The sequence below is a fragment of the Brachyhypopomus gauderio genome, chromosome 16, assembly GCF_052324685.1.
Source record: "Brachyhypopomus gauderio isolate BG-103 chromosome 16, BGAUD_0.2, whole genome shotgun sequence".
Taxonomy (NCBI): Eukaryota; Metazoa; Chordata; class Actinopteri; order Gymnotiformes; family Hypopomidae; genus Brachyhypopomus; species Brachyhypopomus gauderio.
The window spans coordinates 1,823,845-1,843,346 of NC_135226.1; the positions used below are offsets into that span (position 1 = coordinate 1,823,845).

A 19,502-nucleotide genomic window follows, 5' to 3' on the forward strand; every position below is an offset into this window, starting at 1 on the left:
ATGTAATAGTGTTGACTCTGTAAGTGTTCTCTCTGTAACAGTGTTGCCTATGTAATAGTGTTGACTCTGTAATAGTGTTGACTCTGTAATGATGACTGGCCTCAATTTGTACAGGGCTCAAAAATGACCCAACAGTATCATATTTCATCTGGTAAAGTTTACAGGACAACTCAGAATGTCCATTACCCCAGACAGTTTAACAAGAACACAATGACATGTGCTGCAGGACCAGAAATTCCAGTAAACCTATTCCAGTAAAACTGATAATTTTACAAATTCAGTAAAAATTAACACACTCTTGGAATAGTCGTGAGTCGTGAGTTAGCTTTTGACAGAAGAAACCATTGCATACTGAATACATTTGATCATACACAGCTTTAATTAATAAGGGCAAATGTCAATCACACAGTTCAGTGTGCAACAGTAAACTCCACTTCTGGGAAGATAAATAAGTTACCTTACACCAGGGTGTTGTACACAGAAAGAGATTCAATGACAGGCAGGTAACTGCTCCTAGCTCTGTCTCGCTATCTCTCTGATTCTCATGACTGCAAAATATGCATTTGAAAACAGGCAGAATTATATCATGTGGAAGCATTGCTGAATGTTACATGTGAGCATTATTGTATGAGTGTGTTTAATCTGCGATAGTTGGAGTGATGTTTTAGTTACAGACACCAAAGTCAAGTGTCAAACTGTTTCATCATAAACTTGCGGCTGACTTCGTAGGCCAGGAAGAGAGCTCCGTTAGCGGGAAACGTGCGGATCAAAGTTGGTGTCAGGCCAGAATACAGTGCATACACTCCTGAAAAACACAACCAGGCAACTCATATTACAACACTTGTGTTTTAACGTCCAACGTGCCCTTCACATGTGAGCAATACAGAGAAAAATATTACCTAGAAACATACAATACTAGCAACTCACTTTCAGAAGACAATTTCAGGCAATAACGTTCAATCAAGACATAACATATTTTGTAAATACAAAACATTTAATTGTGGTATTGTCAATTAAGTGTAAAGTCAATGACTACCTTGAAAAACTGTAAAAGGTTTGTGCACGTTAATATTAACATCTGTTACCTTCATGCCGAACAATGCTGAGGAAAGTCTTGATAAACCCTTCTTGTTTGCCGGCCAGCGACAGAACTTGAATGCGGGACTTCACACAGTCTATAGGATACACGACGGACCAGAGCAAGGCCCCTCCAAACCCCCCGCTGAACATAAGCGGACCCACCCCTGCAAACACACACACACTTCACTTAGATGCCCCTCTAACAACACCCACGATGCCTATGTCAACAAAGATCATAGTCACACCATTTGACCTTTTAAACAGACAAAGCTAAACTTAAAGAAAAAAAGATGCCACCTGCATCAGGTACGGTGAGCCCGTTTTAGATCAAATATGCTGGTGTGGAGCAGGGAAACAAAGCATTGCCCAGGCCTGCAAAACCCAAGTTACCCAGGTTAACTTGTCTCTACTATAGACAGTTACCTATGTCTGCCTTGTCTCTGTTATAGACAGGTTACCTATGTCTGCCTTGTCTCTGTTATAGACAGTTACCTATGTCCCCCTTGTCTCTGTTATAGACAGATTACCTATGTCCCCCTTGTCTCTGTTATAGACAGGTTACCTATGTCCCCCTTGTCTCTGTTATAGACAGATTACCTATGTCTGCCTTGTCTCTGTTATAGACAGGTTACCTATGTCTGCCTTGTCTGTTATAGACAGTTACCTATGTCTGCCTTGTCTCTGTTATAGACAGTTACCTATGTCCCCCTTGTCTCTGTTATAGACAGTTACCTATGTCTGCCTTGTCTCTGTTATAGACAGGTTACCTATGTCTGCCTTGTCTGTTATAGACAGTTACCTATGTCTGCCTTGTCTCTGTTATAGACAGTTACCTATGTCCCCCTTGTCTCTGTTATAGACAGTTACCTATGTCCCCCTTGTCTCTGTTATAGACAGTTACCTATGTCTGCCTTGTCTCTGTTATAGACAGGTTACCTATGTCTGCCTTGTCTGTTATAGACAGTTACCTATGTCTGCCTTGTCTCTGTTATAGACAGTTACCTATGTCCCCCTTGTCTCTGTTATAGACAGGTTACCTATGTCTGCCTTGTCTGTTATAGACAGTTACCTATGTCTGCCTTGTCTCTGTTATAGACAGTTACCTATGTCCCCCTTGTCTCTGTTATAGACAGGTTACCTATGTCTGCCTTGTCTGTTATAGACAGTTACCTATGTCTGCCTTGTCTCTGTTATAGACAGTTACCTATGCCCCCCTTGTCTCTGTTATAGACTGTTTACCTACGTCCCCCTTGTCTCTGTTATAGAGTGTTTACCTATGTCCCCCTTGTCTCTGTTATAGACTGTTTACCTACGTCCCCCTTGTCTCTGTTATAGAGTGTTTACCTATGCCCCCCTTGTCTGTTATAGACTGTTTACCTATGTCCTCCTTGTCTCTGTTATAGACTGTTTACCTATGCCCCCCTTGTCTCTGTTATAGACTGTTTACCTATGTCCTCCTTGTCTCTGTTATAGACTGTTTACCTATGTCCTCCTTGTCTCTGTTATAGACTGTTTACCTATGTCCCCCTTGTCTCTGTTATAGACTGTTTACCTATGTCCTCCTTGTCTCTGTTATAGACTGTTTACCTATGTCCTCCTTGTCTCTGTTATAGACTGTTTACCTATGTCCCCCTTGTCTCTGTTATAGACTGTTTACCTATGTCCCCCTTGTCTCTGTTATAGACTGTTTACCTATGTCCTCCTTGTCTCTGTTATAGACTGTTTACCTATGTCCCCCTTGTCTCTGTTATAGACTGTTTACCTATGTCCCCCTTGTCTCTGTAATAAACTGTTTACCTATGTCCCCCTTGTCTCTGTAATAGACTGTTTACCTATGTCCCCCTTGTCTCTGTTATAGACTGTTTACCTATGTCCCCCATGTCTCTGTAATAAACTGTTTACCTATGTCCCCCATGTCTCTGTAATAAACTGTTTACCTATGTCCTCCTTGTCTCTGTTCATTGTTTTGGCAAACATGGATCGACTCATCTCATATCCTCCAAAGAAGCAGAAGTATCCTGGGAATTCTCGCACCATGGTTGAGGTCAGGCCTTGATAAAAACCAAGAGGACCATTTGTCTTCAGGACATTTTTGACCACTGACCACACTGTGCTGAGAAGAGAAGACATTCAGAAAGAGTTTTTCATCTGGACATAATTCTACACATGAAGGATGTATGAACAAATCACCCACACCATATATGTGGCTATACCACACGTAATAAAGACACTCCGCCAGGCGTTCACAGGTACCTCTTATGACCACTGGCGACCTTTCCAGACTTCTCCAGTTCATGCATGGCCTGCAGACGACACTTCACCAGCTCTGTGGGACACACCACCAAGGACGAGAACATGGAGGCAAAGGAGCCAGACAGGGCCTTCTGAGCATTCCTGGAACACAACACACACCGCTCAGAACCCAACACACACCGCTCAGAACACAACACACACCGCTCAGAACACAGCACATACCGCTCAGAACACAGCACATACCGCTCAGAACACAACACACACTGCTCAGAACACAACACACACCGCTCAGAACACAACACACACCGCTCAGAACACAGCACATACCGCTCAGAACACAGCACATACCGCTCAGAACACAACATACACCGCTCAGAACACAACACACACTGCTTAGAACACAACACACACCGCTCAGAACACAGCACATACCGCTCAGAACACAACATACACCGCTCAGAACACAACACATACCGCACCGAACACAACACACACCGCTCAGAACACAACACACACTGCTTAGAACACAACACACTCCGCTCAGAACACAACATACACCGCTCAGAACACAACACACACCGCTCAGAACACAGCACATACCGCTCAGAACACAACACACACCGCTCAGAACACAACACACACCGCTCAGAACACAACACATACCGCACCGAACACAACACACACCGCTCAGAACACAACACATACCGCACCGAACACAACACACACCGTTTAGAACACAACACACACTGCTTAGAACACAACACACTCCGCTCAGAACACAACATACACCGCTCAGAACCCAACACACACCGCTCAGAACACAACACATACCGCTCAGAACACAACACATACCACTCAGAACACACCACACAACGCTCAGAACACAACACACACCGCTCAGAACACAACACATACCGCACCGAACACAACACACACCGCTCAGAACACAACACACACTGCTTAGAACACAACACACTCCGCTCAGAACACAACATACACCGCTCACAACCCAACACACACCGCTCAGAACACAACACATACCGCTCAGAACACAACACATACCACTCAGAACACAACACACACTGCTTAGAACACAACACACTCTGCTCAGAACACAACACATACCGCACAGAACACAACACACACCACTCAGAACACAACACACACTGCTTAGAACACAACACACTCCGCTCAGAACACAACATACACCGCTCAGAACTCAACACACACCGCTCAGAACACAACACATACCACTCAGAACACAACACACACTGCTTAGAACACAACACACTCCGCTCAGAACACAACATACACCGCTCAGAACAAAACACATACCGCTCAGAACACAACACACACTACTTAAATCACAACCCACACTGCTTAGAACAACACACACAACTTAGAAACAACACACACCACTTAGAACACAACACACAGCGCTCAGTCACCTCACACTCTAGCAACAGACGTGACAGTAAACACTGCAAGACTACACTGCCAGGACATCTTCCACTTATCACACAGATATACCAGTCTGTAATAACCACCCTCCGGGCATGACTTTTAATCACTAATTCAGCATGCCTGCACAAGCACAGCTAATTATCCAATTAGTCCATCAGCTAACCCACACACTAAGTGATGGTTACCACATGTCTGGGAAATATCTTACGTGAGCTCAGATCCTTTGTCCAGTCCTAACACCAATCGCACGGTCTGCTGGCAGAAGCCGTAGCTCATGAAGAGGACAGCGTTCTCGGAAACGCTGGTCATCAGGGCAGGGACGGTGCCGTGGTAGAGGCCGCGAAACCCCACCTGCCTCGAGACGGAGACGAAGCAGTGGATGAACCCTCGATACATGTTGGGAAACGTCTGCATCTTCACCTTCGCTGTGTCAAACGGCTGGCCACACAGCACACATGCTGTGCCACCTTAAATGAACACAAACCACAACGCATGCTGTACCGCCTTAAATGAGGACAAACCACAACACATGCTGTACCACCTTAAATGAACACAAACACTACCCTACTGCCTTGTGACCTGTCTAATACAATTACGAATATTACACTGTATTACTTGGTATATGGCCTGCACACTAAAAAAAATCTAAAAGATGTTTTAGCTTGGAAAGTGAATTAGCCCGACTGCTCAAAAGACAGCATAAAAATAACCTGTGTTTTACATTGTATTCGCATACAGTCAGACTAATTCCTACTTAAGTTTTATTTTAATTATTTTATTGGATTACCTATATGTCAAAATAATAACTCATAACCAGGCTCTAAGATACAACATACATTAAAGTGGTAATCTCAGTCAGAATATGTTTAGTTAACACTAGTGAGGTGAAGAAGGTGAGAAATGATTGATCTGCACTCAATGTACCACAGATTCCAGCTGACAGATCTATAACAGCCTGGGCGGCCATGACCCCCTCACAGTGTTGGCGCTACCACCTGTGAAATACAATCATTTAGCATTACACAGCCAATTCACATTGACTATAATTTGTCATTAAAGAAAACATTGGAGCTTTAAAAAACCAATACGTTTAATACCCCCTAAGAAAACACACCCCCACCCCACTGACTGCTGCCGTGGTCGAGCAGAAACGAAAGTAACACACGAACGGGACATAAACACACTTAATCAGAACGAAAGTACACGACACACCGCACAACGTTACACAACTCATCTACACATCAGCGCTTCATGTTAATGTGAAATATGTACAAACAAACAGACTGATGCAAAACGAAACTAAGATGCACAAGAGAGGCGGATGAACGTTATTACCACCAAACACGCGGGCTATATTTTATTACAAATATTATTATATATATAATACTTCTACTACGATTACTACAAATAATAATAAGATTATATTTAATTATCTTATGAAAACGTTAATAATCACAGAGAACACGCGCACAAGCGCGTTTGTACCACACGTACTCTCGCGCGCACACTAACATTTTATTTCACTTTATCGATAATTCTGTCCGCACGGAACCGAAACGGACCGTTTCTACTGTAAAGTTACACGGAGGCTCATCCGCTCTTGATGCCGACGTCCTCATGAAGAACTTAAAAAAGGCGAAAGCTGTAATCCAAACGTAAAAGGTCCAGTACCTCGAACACGCACCTGAACTCCCTGAAAGTGTCACACGGTACCGTAAGGGCGTGGATGGACCGCGGGACTTACGGTACCCGGTGGGTTCCTGCTTCCTGATGCGAGGTCGCCTGGTGGTTCGGCTGCTGGCGGCTCGGTAGTGAACGGTTCTGCCCCTGCAGAAGGTCCGCACTCGCAGATATAGTGCGGAGATCTTTCCGGTCACATGCTGGGCGCGGATTGCACCATTCACAAAGTTATAACGCGTGACGAAAATCACGGACGTCGAACCCGCGACCCAGACCCACACGGTCTGCGGTACCGGCGCGTCGTAGCAGGTGTCGTACCGAACGTAGCGCGAGCGCCGCCGAACGCGTCCCTTCCTCGCGCGCGTGCGCGTGGACTCGGAACCGAAAGTAATCCCCGTTTACCGGAATTCAACACCGTTTAGAAGAACTAGACAAAGCCCCCCTTCAACAGGAATTTAGTACTAAATGTTGCGGTTCCACTTTCATTCCAAAGCGGAGGTAATCTCCGTTTATCGCACGCAGGATCATAATTTCAACAATACTTTATTTCAGTGTTTTATAACCAACATCAAAATGTATTTATATAGCGCTTTTTATAACACATGTTATCACAAAGCAGCTTTACAATCGTATGGGTCAAGATCCCTAATGAGGAAAACAGAGGCGACAGTGGCGAGGGAAAACTCCCTATGATGGTGGGGAATAGGAAGAAACCTCAGGACCAAGACTCAGAAGGGAACCCATCCTCCATTGGGTCGGCATTTATAGTTCAAATATAGTCCTAGTCCCACAGTCCTATAGTCCCACAGTCCTATAGTCCCACAGTCCTATAGTCCCACAGTCCTATAGTCCCACAGTCCTATAGTTATAGTTACAGCTCTAATTCCAGGCCAAGTAGTCACAGTCAGGGCCGTAGCAGCAAACTCTGGGCCCAATGTGAGTGGGCCACTATAAATACCAATAGAAGAGGGACATGAGCAACAAATGGGCTTCTCTCCCTTTCCAGGCCCTGGGTAGTCAGGTCCAGTAACCCCACCCCCCCGCACTACCACGCCCATGGACCCAGTCCCTGCAGTGCAGATAGTGCACCATGAGCTTCAGCGCGTCCTCTTGGGCCAATGGCACACCCAACCACGCCATCAGCACATCCACCATCTCCTATAGGCACACATGTCAAGGTTTTGAAATAAGGGGACATTCCCAGCATTCTCAGCCCAACCAAGGTCCAGGAAACCTGAAGACAAGTTTACAAGCGATCTAAAACTACTACCTGTCAACTTACCAAACACCTGATGTGCCTTCAGCGTTTGTGCTTGAAGGATTCTTCATGCTGACGGACGTGGTTCCTTTTCCAGGGACAGACACTAATATTGCAGCTACAAATCTTTCAAAAGGCGGTACTCTGCCCTACTCTTCTTTCGGAAAGTAAACTCGCTGTCCCATTTTTCAATATGTTTACACGAAGTCTTCACTTTTTTGGTAGGACCTCCTTCTCTCTCGTTACATTCATCCATCTCTGAGTTGATTTTCGGGTTTGTTGTTCCCGCTGTCAGCGCTAATCTCGCGAGAACTGACACTCGGTCCACTGCAGGTTACCATTCTCGCGATATATAATATATATATATATATATTATAATACGGGAAATTTACGAAAATAAATTAATTATATTAATACGGGAGGCCGACGGGAAAGAGGAGTAAAATACTGTACTTTTTTACTGGAGACTTGACAGATATGTAAACTGGTTATAGCGTCTGTTGGATTTCCTCTTGACTGACGACTTGACGGTTCAACACATTTTTCTTTCTTTTGAAATTTAAGATGAATGTGAAGTTGTATGAAAATAAATAAATACAGTAATAATAATAATAAAACATTTCCGACTTTAGGAGGCATTACATTCCTGCAAATTGACATTTACTGAAACAGGTAGTCTACTTTCCAATAAAAATTACAGATAGTATTATTCCTTAATAAGAAATATACTCATTATCATACCGAATTAAACCTAAACTAAATAAAGTTAGAACACCACATATTACACATAGTCTCGTTAGAATAGCCTAAACACGTATACCGTGTAAAGATTAACTTCAGTTTCTGTGCATGTAAAGTCAATTTTATTTGTATTCGTTCTGGTAAGAATTTCGCCGCTACCTTCACTACGCCTTTTTAGCGGCCTTCAAAATAAGAGTCCCCTCTCCTTTTTTACCAGATTAAGTAAAAGTCCTTTAAATTTTTAATCTCAAAACATACAAACACACACACACAGAGACACCCCGAAATATCAAAAACACATCAAGTCTTTTTGGGGAGAATTTACAATGTCTCTATAACTAAAATAAAAGCATGCTGGCTAAAATAATTTGACTTTGGAATAGGCATGTGCTGGTATACGGTGATACAGTATAGCATGATATTAAATATGGCATGGTAACGTTATCGTCGACACTGTATGGGACGACCGTTGGGACGCCTGTATGGGAGGACAGGTCTACTGCCATCTTCTGGTGAAATAGAAAAATAGCTTTTTTTGTAAGCATGTATTTTATGCTGTTGGTCAACAGTGCTGTCGGGCCTCATATAATTTTTGAGGCCGGTGTTAAATTTTAACGCGGGTCGCATTTGATTCACGGGCTGGACTTTGGACATGCATTAGCCACTATCACCATACCAGTATAACATTTACCTTAACAATGGTCATTATACCAGTATAACCATTACCTTAATCATTATCAGTATACCATTATAACCATTACCGTAACCATAATCATTATACTAGTATAATCATTATATGACCATGGCTTATTATGAGTGTGTTGTTGATTTTATTTCATTAAATAGGCCTATAGAATGCAACGTTTTTCAACAAACTTTATTTATTTATTTTATTTATTTATTTTTTAGCACAGATTTTTATTTAGTTTAGTTAGTTTTTCCTTGTTCACAGATGTAATTCTGTAAAGCAATCCGCTTATTACTTTCATTCTGTTGATCCTAGCTCCACATTATTTTAGCAATGTTATTTTATTGGACCCCACAGACGTGAATAACCCGTTTACGTTTCCAAACTACGTATGTTTCGTGCATTATTAGAATAAAAGTTTACCGGGAGCAGTGCCTATGCATCTTGTGGTGGGGAGTTGAATTCGGCTGCTTATGGTTCCTGTCCCCCCGTTACATCTAGAAGCATCTGGCGCAAGAGCTCGTGACTTCTTGCTCCGTCTGTGGCGAAGCTTCGCTTAGTCTCCCGTTATTTCTCTGGACTTTCGTTTTAATCTCGCGTGATTAAAAGTATCGTAGATGTCATAATAAAAATCGCGGACCACATAGCAAAAACACAAAAATAGCCAAATAAAACCCAAGACGAAAATTATAGGCTCGTGAGACATAAAATGTTTATCAAATACAAGTTATCAAATACACATTCAACTCAATTGTTTGTAAAATAATTAAAAGTCAAAATACAAACAAAAACTTTTATTTGAAAGTTTTTGTTTTATATTAACAGCATTGTGCATAATGTCATGTTAAAATGTCAGAAAATTGGCATGTTTAGTTATATTTACTACATAAATACATATACACTTGTGGATGCATTTAACCAACCATTCTGTGTTAAGGTACACCTGAAAAAAGACTTGGACTGAATCTGAAATGCTGTACTTAAGCAGTATGCACTAGATTTCTATGCAGTACTTTCTGCTCAACCATTAAAGCTGTGCGTTCTTTCAGCAGGAGACTGGACACTTTTCATAGTTAGAACTGACATAACCTAACATAACCTAAATTTTCAATACCAGGGTGGTGGACTGGGGATATTACTCAATTTTTTGTTTACGCAGTCTTGCCTCGTTCCGCTCAGGAACGCCCTCGAGCACGCACACGTACGCTATGGCGTACAAAAATCACCGCGTATCGCTAGAGGGCGCCTGTGAGCCGTGCAGTGAGTGTGCACTACTGTAGGGTCCTGATGTGATCAGGTGTGTGTGGAGATAAGTCTGTCACCAGAAACTGAACCTGAAAAGATGATTTGTTGAAAAAAATGTTTGTGAAATTTAGTTCAAGCTGAAGTTCAGGTTGAAATGTTCAAGTTAAAATTCAAGTTCAGTTTGAAATTCAGGTTTGGGTTGAAATTCAGGTTGAGGTTGAGAAATCAGAGTCAAAATTCAGGTAGGGAAAACATGGGGTGTACTTGGGCAGATCAAACAAACGTACCCTAAACCTGATCTATAATTGCCTTTGACTGGATGTAATCGTGTGAACTCTCTGCCTCCCTCATTGTCAGGCCATGACATGACATTGTCCACAAAACTGAAACTGAAAATAATGCTTTGATAATGCTTTGTTTTTTTAGATCTAAGATATATCTGCTAGAAAAATAATTATTTCTATAAGTGTCGAGTCAATACCACTAACATTAATTAGTTGGCTCAACTATTCAAAGACATTCTATCCTAATGCTATTTTCATTACCATTTACTAGTTTGGAACGTTGTTCAGTGAGTCATGACCAATTTCAGAAAATTTTACCTAACACATTTAGTTAGGTTAACTTAATGGAGTGAAAACTGTAATTATTATTATTTTACCATTTCATTGTTATTGGAGAAGTTGTTGCAAAGTATGATGTAAAAATGTCGTCTGCCTATTGATTATAAGGGAAATACAACAGAGTGTGCAGTGATCATCTGAGAAATGGATGTGATACACCTGAAATCAATCAATCAATCTATCAATCTATCTATCTATCTATCTATCTATCTATCTATCTATCTATCTATCTATCTATCTATCTATCTAAACCCACTTGAATGTTCCGTTTTTATTGCATGTATCAGCTGACTAGTCAAGCGGCTGCTGTCGAGAATGATTGACAGGTAGCCCGTCGTAGCAATTATTAGATTTGCCACAAGATGTCGCTATAGTCCTATGCACCGCATGTCAAGCTCTCGTAGGCTTTTTAAAAACAACTTTTTTCCTTTCCAAGTACGATTCAGTGTAAGCTATTAAATTCCAGGCTTTTGTATCTCCGGATGAAATTCAGTTCCGTAAAATATGTTATCTATTTTGTGATGCTATGGTCAGTGTTTCACTCAAGTATTACAGTTCTAAAACGTAAGCCTATTATTTTAGAAATATTTCCTTTAGATGGGGATTAGGCTTCTCGTAGCCACGTGAAGTCTAAAGAAACATCATTCAACTTTCCTGTTGTGCCCACTGTGGTCAGGTACCATTTGCCAGTGGGATATAAGCTGTAATTGTATTTTATAATTTTTATTCTTACATGTCTAACCTATTTTACCAAGTAATAAATGTTGGTAAAATAAAAAAAAACCTTTTGTCTAGAATGCCTCAGTTTTATCACTTTTTATTACGCTGTAATTATTCGACGTGTGTTCAAATATCACCCTTTTCCTTTCCCGACTCTGTTGCACTGCTCTCTCTACGCTTTACTGAGCAAAAAGACACGAAGTAGCACTAAAACTCTGGCATTTAAAGACGACTTGAAACACTACTACTCATACGGAGAAATATCTGAGGTATTTCAGGGATCAAAAAGCACTTAGAGGCAGGAGTGAGCAGCAGTCAGGCACTTTTCAAAAGGGGGCTGAAGAAAATGTGTTTACTAGTCGCGGAGTGAGGAAAAACATTGCGCTGTTTCGCTTTGAAAACGCGCCTGTGATTGGCGGCGGCGAGGTGTCAATCACGAGTGGGCGGCGCCGGCTGACATATGATCGCTGGTTCCAGTAAGAACACTTCCAGTACACGGGCAGGTCCACCCCGCCGCCGCACGGAACAACGTCAGGACGGGACCGCAGAACTTCTGGAGCAGAGCACAGCCTTCATATCCCGCCGTTTATGTGCCGGTTCCTTCCGCTCTTCTGCTTTTAAAGCGTTTCAGATGTAGGTTTGTGTGGGTTTTTGGACTCCCCCCCCCTCGGCCGCGTCTCCGTTGCGCACTTTGCGCGTCTCCGTTGCGCACTTTGCGCGTCTCCGTTGCGCCACTGCAACTTTCCCGTTGCCTTTTCTATGCAACTTTCATAAAAGTGCGCAGCATCGTCGGTACCATGGCGGAAGCGGCCCAGCAACAGATGGTGGAGATCGACCCGGACTTCGAGCCGCTCTCGCGTCCCCGTTCGTGCACCTGGCCGCTGCCCCGACCCGAGTTCGCCAACCCCGCCGACTCCAACACGTCCTCCCCGGCGCCGTCGGTGAAGCAGGAGGCGACCGGTACCGCGGACTTCACCGGTCTCGGACTGGTGGAGGAGAACGAGGACTACTGCGATGAGAAGCCCGTGGTCGTGTGCGGGGAGTACCGGTGCCGGGAGAAGTGCGCGCATCCGCAGACGCAGCGGCCGCAGGTGCTGGGCGCGCCGCCGCAGGTGTCCGCGCTCCCGTCTCCGGCCCAGAGGAAGAGCAGCTCGTCCAGGCGCAACGCCTGGGGGAACATGTCGTACGCGGACCTCATCACCAAGGCTATCGACAGCTCCCCAGAGAAGCGGCTGACTTTGTCGCAGATCTACGACTGGATGGTCAAAAGCGTACCCTACTTCAAGGACAAGGGAGACAGCAACAGCTCGGCGGGCTGGAAGGTATTTATGAAGTTATTGAGGAGTTTAGGGGCCGCTTATTTCCTCCAGAGACAACACAGCAGTGCATCTGCTTGTAAGTCTGAAGGTTTCTCATCAGGGACTGTCGGTAGTCCCCATGCAGGGTTTTTGTGTGAGGGCACCGGCCTGTCTGGAGGTTGCACATGGTGGTGTTCTGTAGAGACAACAGGTTACCAGCCACCGTGAGCTGTCATATGATTGGTACCGAGTAAACCCTCATACAAGGTGTTGGCTAACAAGAAGCTTCTGTGACTCTTGCCACATTTATAGCTGAACTGTGTGGTTAAGTGTGTGTGTGTGTGTGTGTGTGTGTGTGTGTGTGTGTGTGTGTATAGCGTTATTAAGTAAGTTAGGACAGACACCATCATGCTTTGAGGAGTTTCATGCCACTTCACAACCAGAGAAACAGGAAAAACAATCCAGTGTAAATCCATGGCAACTAGCTTGTGAGGGGGACCAACGTTATGTTGTTGGGTGTAGTAGCTCCTCACACAGGCACTATTAATAATACAGGCATATGTGTCCATGGCCCTGCGATTGTTTAAAAGAATGTGCATGAAAATGTACAGATCCGCTGGACCAGTGTCCTACCCCCTCACTAGAGTGTCCTACCCCCTCACTAGTGTCCTACCCCTCACTAGAGTGTCCTACCCCCTCACTAGAGTCTCCTACCACCTCACTAGTGTGTCCTACCACCTCACTAGAGTGTCCTACCCCTCACTAGAGTGTCCTACCCCTCACTAGAGTGTCCTACCCCCTCAACACTGTATCCTACCCCCTCACTAGAGTGTCCTACCCCCTCACTAGAGTCTCCTACCCCCTCACTAGAGTGTCCTCCCCCTCACTAGAGTGTCCTACCCCTCACTAGAGTGTCCTACCCCTCACTAGAGTGTCCTACCACCTCACTAGAGTGTCCTACCCCTCACTAGAGTGTCCTACCCCCTCACTAGAGTCTCCTACCCCCTCACTAGAGTCTCCTACCCCCTCACTAGAGTCTCCTACCACCTCACTAGAGTGTCCTACCACCTCACTAGAGTCTCCTACCACCTCACTAGAGTCTCCTACCCCCTCACTAGAGTCTCCTACCACCTCACTAGTGTGTCCTACCCCCTCACTAGAATGTCATACCCCCTCACTAGTGTGTCCTACCCCCTCACTACTGTATCCTACCCCCTCACTAGAGTGTCCTACATTCCACACACTTAATTTTTCTGTGAGTGGTGCAAAGCAGGTTCAAGGCACTTTGACCTGGTCCCAGACGAGTGACGTCCAGATTGTTTTGGTTTGCGAGTCTTTGCTCCTCACCTGAGACCAGTGAGACACTGCGTGATCACCCCCCACCATAACTCCCACCTTCTGCTCCCAGCTGGGTTTCAGACACAGGTCACGAGAGCAGTGGTGAATGTGCCCCGCTGCCATTGGTAGTGTTGTGCTCGTAAACGCTGAGAAGTTGTTTAATCTCTGTGTATACAAACGGTGATTATTTCTGCCTCGCTGTCTTTGACCTGCATGCTGCACTTGCACCTTCTGCTCCCGTTCACTTGTGAGTGAGGTCTGTGGTCATCAGTTCGTGCTGTGCGTGTGAGAGTCAGCACACGGCTAGCAGCGCACACACACCCCCCTCGTCCGCTGTGTACGCACCTGCTCTTCTAAGTGTTTAGTACTATAGAACTGACGAATTTGTATGTCAGCAGTGCAAAAACCATCTAGTAAACTTGTCTTGCTATTCCGATCACGTTAAACACAACAGAAAGGAGGAAGATCTATCTGAAATATACACCTCTATCGTCTCTGAAACACCTCTACCGCCTCTGAAACACTTCCATCACCTCTGACTGCAGCTCTGAGTTACAAATGCAAGGTCCATAGTATCTACATGTGTATGCCACGTATCGGTGGCTAGGTGACCCAACAGATAGATGAGCACATCATGTCCTTTAAGTGTGTTTCAGTACTGTCTCTAGTAGGATTCAGTAGTAGGATTCAGTAGTACATTTAATCACATTTATAGTGCTTATTATACGTCATGTATATAGATATAGGCTCTGATAATGGGACGTGTGTGTGTGTGTGTGTGTGTGTGTGTGTGTGTGTGTGTGTGTGTGTGTGTGTGTGTGTGTGTGTGTGTTGGTCTGAGCCCCAGCCTGTATTGTCCTAACATGGAACGAATTCAGGTTAAGTCAACTCAGCCAACAGGAATTTACAGCATCTCAAATCTGAAAATGCATTACATTATAATAAATGCTCATTTAAAATAACGGATTATTGAAATTGGCTTTGATCAAGCGATCACCAGGTAACGGCACATCCTACTGGATAAGCAAACATCACTCTGTCAGTGACAATACGGGTGTAAAGGTGAGTGAGTGTGTGTATATGTGTGTTAGTGAGCGTGTCTGCATGTGAGAGTGTGGGTGTGTATGTGGTGTGTGTATTAGTGAGTGTGTGAGAGTGTGTGAGAGAAACAAACAAAAAATCTAATTGTGGTTGAGCAGTTTCTGTAACCATGGTCCATATCTCCAGCCCTTAGTTACCAGTAGCAAGTGACAGGAATGACATGGAATGATGAGGGAGTCTGAGTATGGTGTTGTATATCAGGAGGTAAATGAGGGAGTCTGAGTGTGGTGTTGTATATCAGGAGGTAGATGGAGGAGTCTGAGTGTGGTGTTGTATATCAGGAGGTAGATGGAGGAGTCTGAGTGTGGTGTTGTATATCAGGAGGTAGATGGAGGAGTCTGAGTGTGGTGTTGTATATCAGGAGATAGATGAGGGAGTCTGAGTGTGGTGTTGTATATCAGGAGGTAGATGGAGGAGTCTGAGTGTGGTGTTGTATATCAGGAGGTAGATGGAGGAGTCTGAGTGTGGTGTTGTATATCAGGAGGTAGATGAGGGAGTCTGAGTGTGGTGTTGTATATCAGGAGGTAAATGGAGGAGTCTGAGTGTGGTGTTGTATATCAGGAGGTAGATGAGAGAGTATGAGTGTGGTGTTGTATATCAGGAGGTAGATGGAGGAGTCTGAGTGTGGTGTTGTATATCAGGAGGTAAATGAGGGAGTCTGAGTGTGGTGTTGTATATCAGGAGGTAAATGAGGGAGTCTGAGTGTGGTGTTGTATATCAGGAGGTAGATGAGGGAGTCTGAGTGTGGTGTTGTATATCAGGAGGTAGATGAGGGAGTCTGAGTGTGGTGTTGTATATCAGGAGGTAGATGGAGGAGTCTGAGTGTGGTGTTGTATATCAGGAGATAGATGAGGGAGTCTGAGTGTGGTGTTGTATATCAGGAGGTAAATGAGGGAGTCTGAGTGTGGTGTTGTATATCAGGAGGTAAATGAGGGAGTCTGAGTGTGGTGTTGTATATCAGGAGATAGATGAGGGAGTCTGAGTGTGGTGTTGTATATCAGGAGATAGATGAGGGAGTCTGAGTGTGGTGTTGTATATCAGGAGGTAAATGGGGGAGACTGAGTGTGGTGTTGTATATCTGGAGGTAAATGAGGGAGTCTGAGTGTGGTGTTGTATATCAGGAGATAGATGAGGGAGTCTGAGTGTGGTGTTGTATATCAGGAGATAGATGAGGGAGTCTGAGTGTGGTGTTGTATATCAGGAGATAGATGGAGGAGTCTGAGTGTGGTGTTGTATATCAGGAGGTAAATGGGGGAGACTGAGTGTGGTGTTGTATATCTGGAGGTAAATGAGGGAGTCTGAGTGTGGTGTTGTATATCAGGAGGTAGATGAGAGAGTCTGAGTGTGGTGTTGTATATCAGGAGGTAGATGGAGGAGTCTGAGTGTGGTGTTGTATATCTGGAGGTAAATGAGGGAGTCTGAGTGTGGTGTTGTATATCAGGAGGTAGATGAGAGAGTCTGAGTGTGGTGTTGTATATCAGGAGGTAGATGGGGGAGTCTGAGTGTGGTGTTGTATATCAGGAGGTAGATGGAGGAGTCTGAGTGTGGTGTTGTATATCAGGAGATAGATGGAGGAGTCTGAGTGTGGTGTTGTATATCAGGAGATAGATGGAGGAGTCTGAGTGTGGTGTTGTATATCAGGAGGTAGATGGAGGAGTCTGAGTGTGGTGTTGTATATCAGGAGGTAGATGGAGGAGTCTGAGTGTGGTGTTGTATATCAGGAGGTAGATGGAGGAGTCTGAGTGTGGTGTTGTATATCAGGAGATAGATGGAGGAGTCTGAGTGTGGTGTTGTATATCAGGAGGTAGATGGAGGAGTCCGAGTGTGGTGTTGTATATCAGGAGATAGATGGAGGAGTCTGAGTGTGGTGTTGTATATCAGGAGGTAGATGGAGGAGTCTGAGTGTGGTGTTGTATATCAGGAGGTAGATGAGGGAGTCTGAGTGTGGTGTTGTATATCAGGAGATAGATGAGGGAGTATGAGTGTGGTGTTGTATATCAGGAGATAGATGGAGGAGTCTGAGTGTGGTGTTGTATATCAGGAGAGATTCTCTCCCACTCTGCTGAAGTGGTTCTCAGCCAGCTGGGACATCCATGTGTATCAGACCACCTGTGTGGTGCTGACGAACTTTCACAAACAGGACACACAGTACTGTACAAGAGTTCAGTGGCTACGCTCAGAGTGACCAATGAGAACACAGTTCATGCTGTTTCTCTCTCACTCTCACATACTCTCTCTCATTCTCTCACTCTCTCATACTCTCACTCTCATATTTTCAGTCTCTCACTCTCACTCATACTCTCAATCTCATACTCTCACTCTCACTCTCTCATACTCTCACTCTCACTCTGAATCTCACTCTCTCATACTCACTCTCTCACTCTCATACTCTTCACTCATCTTTTCTTCAACAGAGTAATTAATATTAACAGTAGACAACAAATTGAAATGAGACCGTATTGTTCTAGATTTTGGAGAGTTTTGTGCACTCTGGACAAGTCTCTTTGTGTGTGTGTTGAGTGTAAGCTGTGTGTGTGTGTGTGTGTGTGTGTGTGTGTGTGTGTGTGTGTGTGTGTGTGTGTGTGTGTGTGTGTGTTTTGAGTGTACGCTGTGTGTGTGTGTGTGTGTGTGTGTGTGTGTGTGTTGAGTGTAAGCTGTGTGTATTCAGAAGTCAGAAGGTCACATGTGACATACACAGTGGTGTGTTTATGTCAGTTCTTCCTGCTGAATGGACGTCACTCTGCTAGTGCAAATATTTGCAGCACATGGCCACCAATCATCAGCGGCTATCGTGCCTGGAATCGATTTTTCTTGTTCTACACCTCGTGACACCATCATCACAGCCAATCACCTGATGCTTTTTGAAAACAGTCAGAACTGCTTTTAAAACAAACAGCACCTAGGTCCTGGAGTGTGTCGGAACAGTCTCACGTTTCCTCTACATCTCGCATGACTGATGTCACTGCTTCCTCAGCATTGCATGGCAGGAGTGCTTCACTTTAACTTTGAACTCAAAGGAAATGAAGGTCTGTGATTTCTAACTGTTGGTGCCCTGGTTTGGGTCATCACAGCTCTGTGTGAACAAGGGCCGGAGATTTCCAACATGAGTGTGTACATAGGAACATTCTGTAAAGCTTTTATAAACATATAGTTATGAAAATGTGTTGATTGTCAACAGTTTTTTTTTTATTCTAAAGAATGTTAAACAGTATAAAATAACACATAAATACACAAAGCAGCAGAATACAGAAGCAGCTGTGAACACTAATGGACACTTAATGATCACTAATTAACACTTAATAATCACTAATTAACACCTAATAATTACTAATGAACACCTAATGAACACTTAATGATCACCATGAACACTTAATGATCACCATGAACACTAATGAATACTAATTAAGACTAATGAAGACTAATGAAACACCAATGAACACCAACGAACACCACTGAACACTAATGAACACAAATGAATATTACTGATTACTATTGAACACAACTGAATTACAACTGAAACACAAATGATTACTACTGAACTACAATGAACACTAGCGAGCACCGCCGAACACGAATGAGCGTGGCAGTGAAGGTCTGCGCTGTGGACAGTGAAGGTCTGTGCTGTGGACAGTGTCCTGATGGTGAAACGTCCACACTCGCGGGGCCAGGAGGCCAGGCCCTCACACCCTGCATTTTGGTTCTCAGAATGGCTTCTGGCCCCTCTTAGGGTTCCTGATGAATGCACATAATAAACACATCAGTGGCGGCTCTGCCCTCTTACTGCAAGCACTTCTAGTGGACTTGTAGAGTTAATTTAATATCCAAAATAAACAGTTCATTCTCGGCCGGCTGCTTCTGTTCTGGGCCTGTGCTTGTGCTAAGAATATCGGTGGGCTGGCAAACGGGAGACATCATTGGGGAAAACCAACGCCTCGAACATGAACCTCCCACTGGGAGTATGGAGCCCTGCACAGGGACAAGAGGAAGACCTGTTTACCAACAGGGCCCCTACC

At 44.2% G+C, this 19,502-nt stretch overlaps 2 protein-coding genes across 5 annotated transcripts in view; one reads left to right on the plus strand and one right to left on the minus strand.

Moving 5' to 3' along the window:
- Positions 1-356: 356 nt before the first annotated feature.
- On the minus strand, positions 357-9,610 carry slc25a15a (solute carrier family 25 member 15a). Of its 4 annotated transcripts, none has more exons than XM_076975764.1 (7): positions 9,588-9,610; positions 5,722-5,792; positions 5,006-5,264; positions 3,334-3,474; positions 3,018-3,193; positions 1,086-1,244; positions 357-805 (listed from the first exon to the last, which is right to left on the minus strand). In XM_076975764.1, exons 2-7 carry the CDS (start codon positions 5,762-5,764, stop codon positions 684-686), a joined length of 900 nt encoding a protein of 299 aa, XP_076831879.1. In that variant the 5' UTR covers positions 5,765-5,792; positions 9,588-9,610; the 3' UTR covers positions 357-683. The 4 variants fall into 4 exon arrangements, with proteins under 4 accessions (XP_076831879.1, XP_076831877.1, XP_076831876.1 ...); XM_076975762.1 differs by lacking the exon at positions 9,588-9,610 and adding an exon at positions 6,542-6,875; XM_076975761.1 differs by lacking the exon at positions 9,588-9,610 and adding an exon at positions 6,469-6,875.
- Positions 9,611-12,220: 2,610 nt separating this feature from the next.
- The window catches only part of foxo1a (forkhead box O1 a), a 37,054-nt gene continuing 29,772 nt past the window's right edge, over positions 12,221-19,502 (plus strand). Inside the window, exon 1 of the mRNA XM_076975747.1 lies at positions 12,221-13,074. Within this exon, the coding sequence (XP_076831862.1) occupies positions 12,550-13,074 (525 nt within the window). The 5' untranslated portion in view covers positions 12,221-12,549. The remainder of the gene's footprint in view (positions 13,075-19,502) is intronic.

Bases quoted from the DNA above. Each gene is read 5' to 3' on its own strand.
- slc25a15a (XM_076975764.1), bottom strand. From the start codon at position 5,764: ATGGCCGCCCAGGCTGTTATAGATCTGTCAGCTGGAATCTGTG. The intron at 5,265-5,721 runs GTACATTGAGTG...TGTTCATTTAAG, and splicing joins TCTGTCAGCTGGAATCTGTG to GTGGCACAGCATGTGTGCTG. The intron at 806-1,085 runs GTAACAGATGTT...TGTGTTTTTCAG, and splicing joins CAGCATTGTTCGGCATGAAG to GAGTGTATGCACTGTATTCT.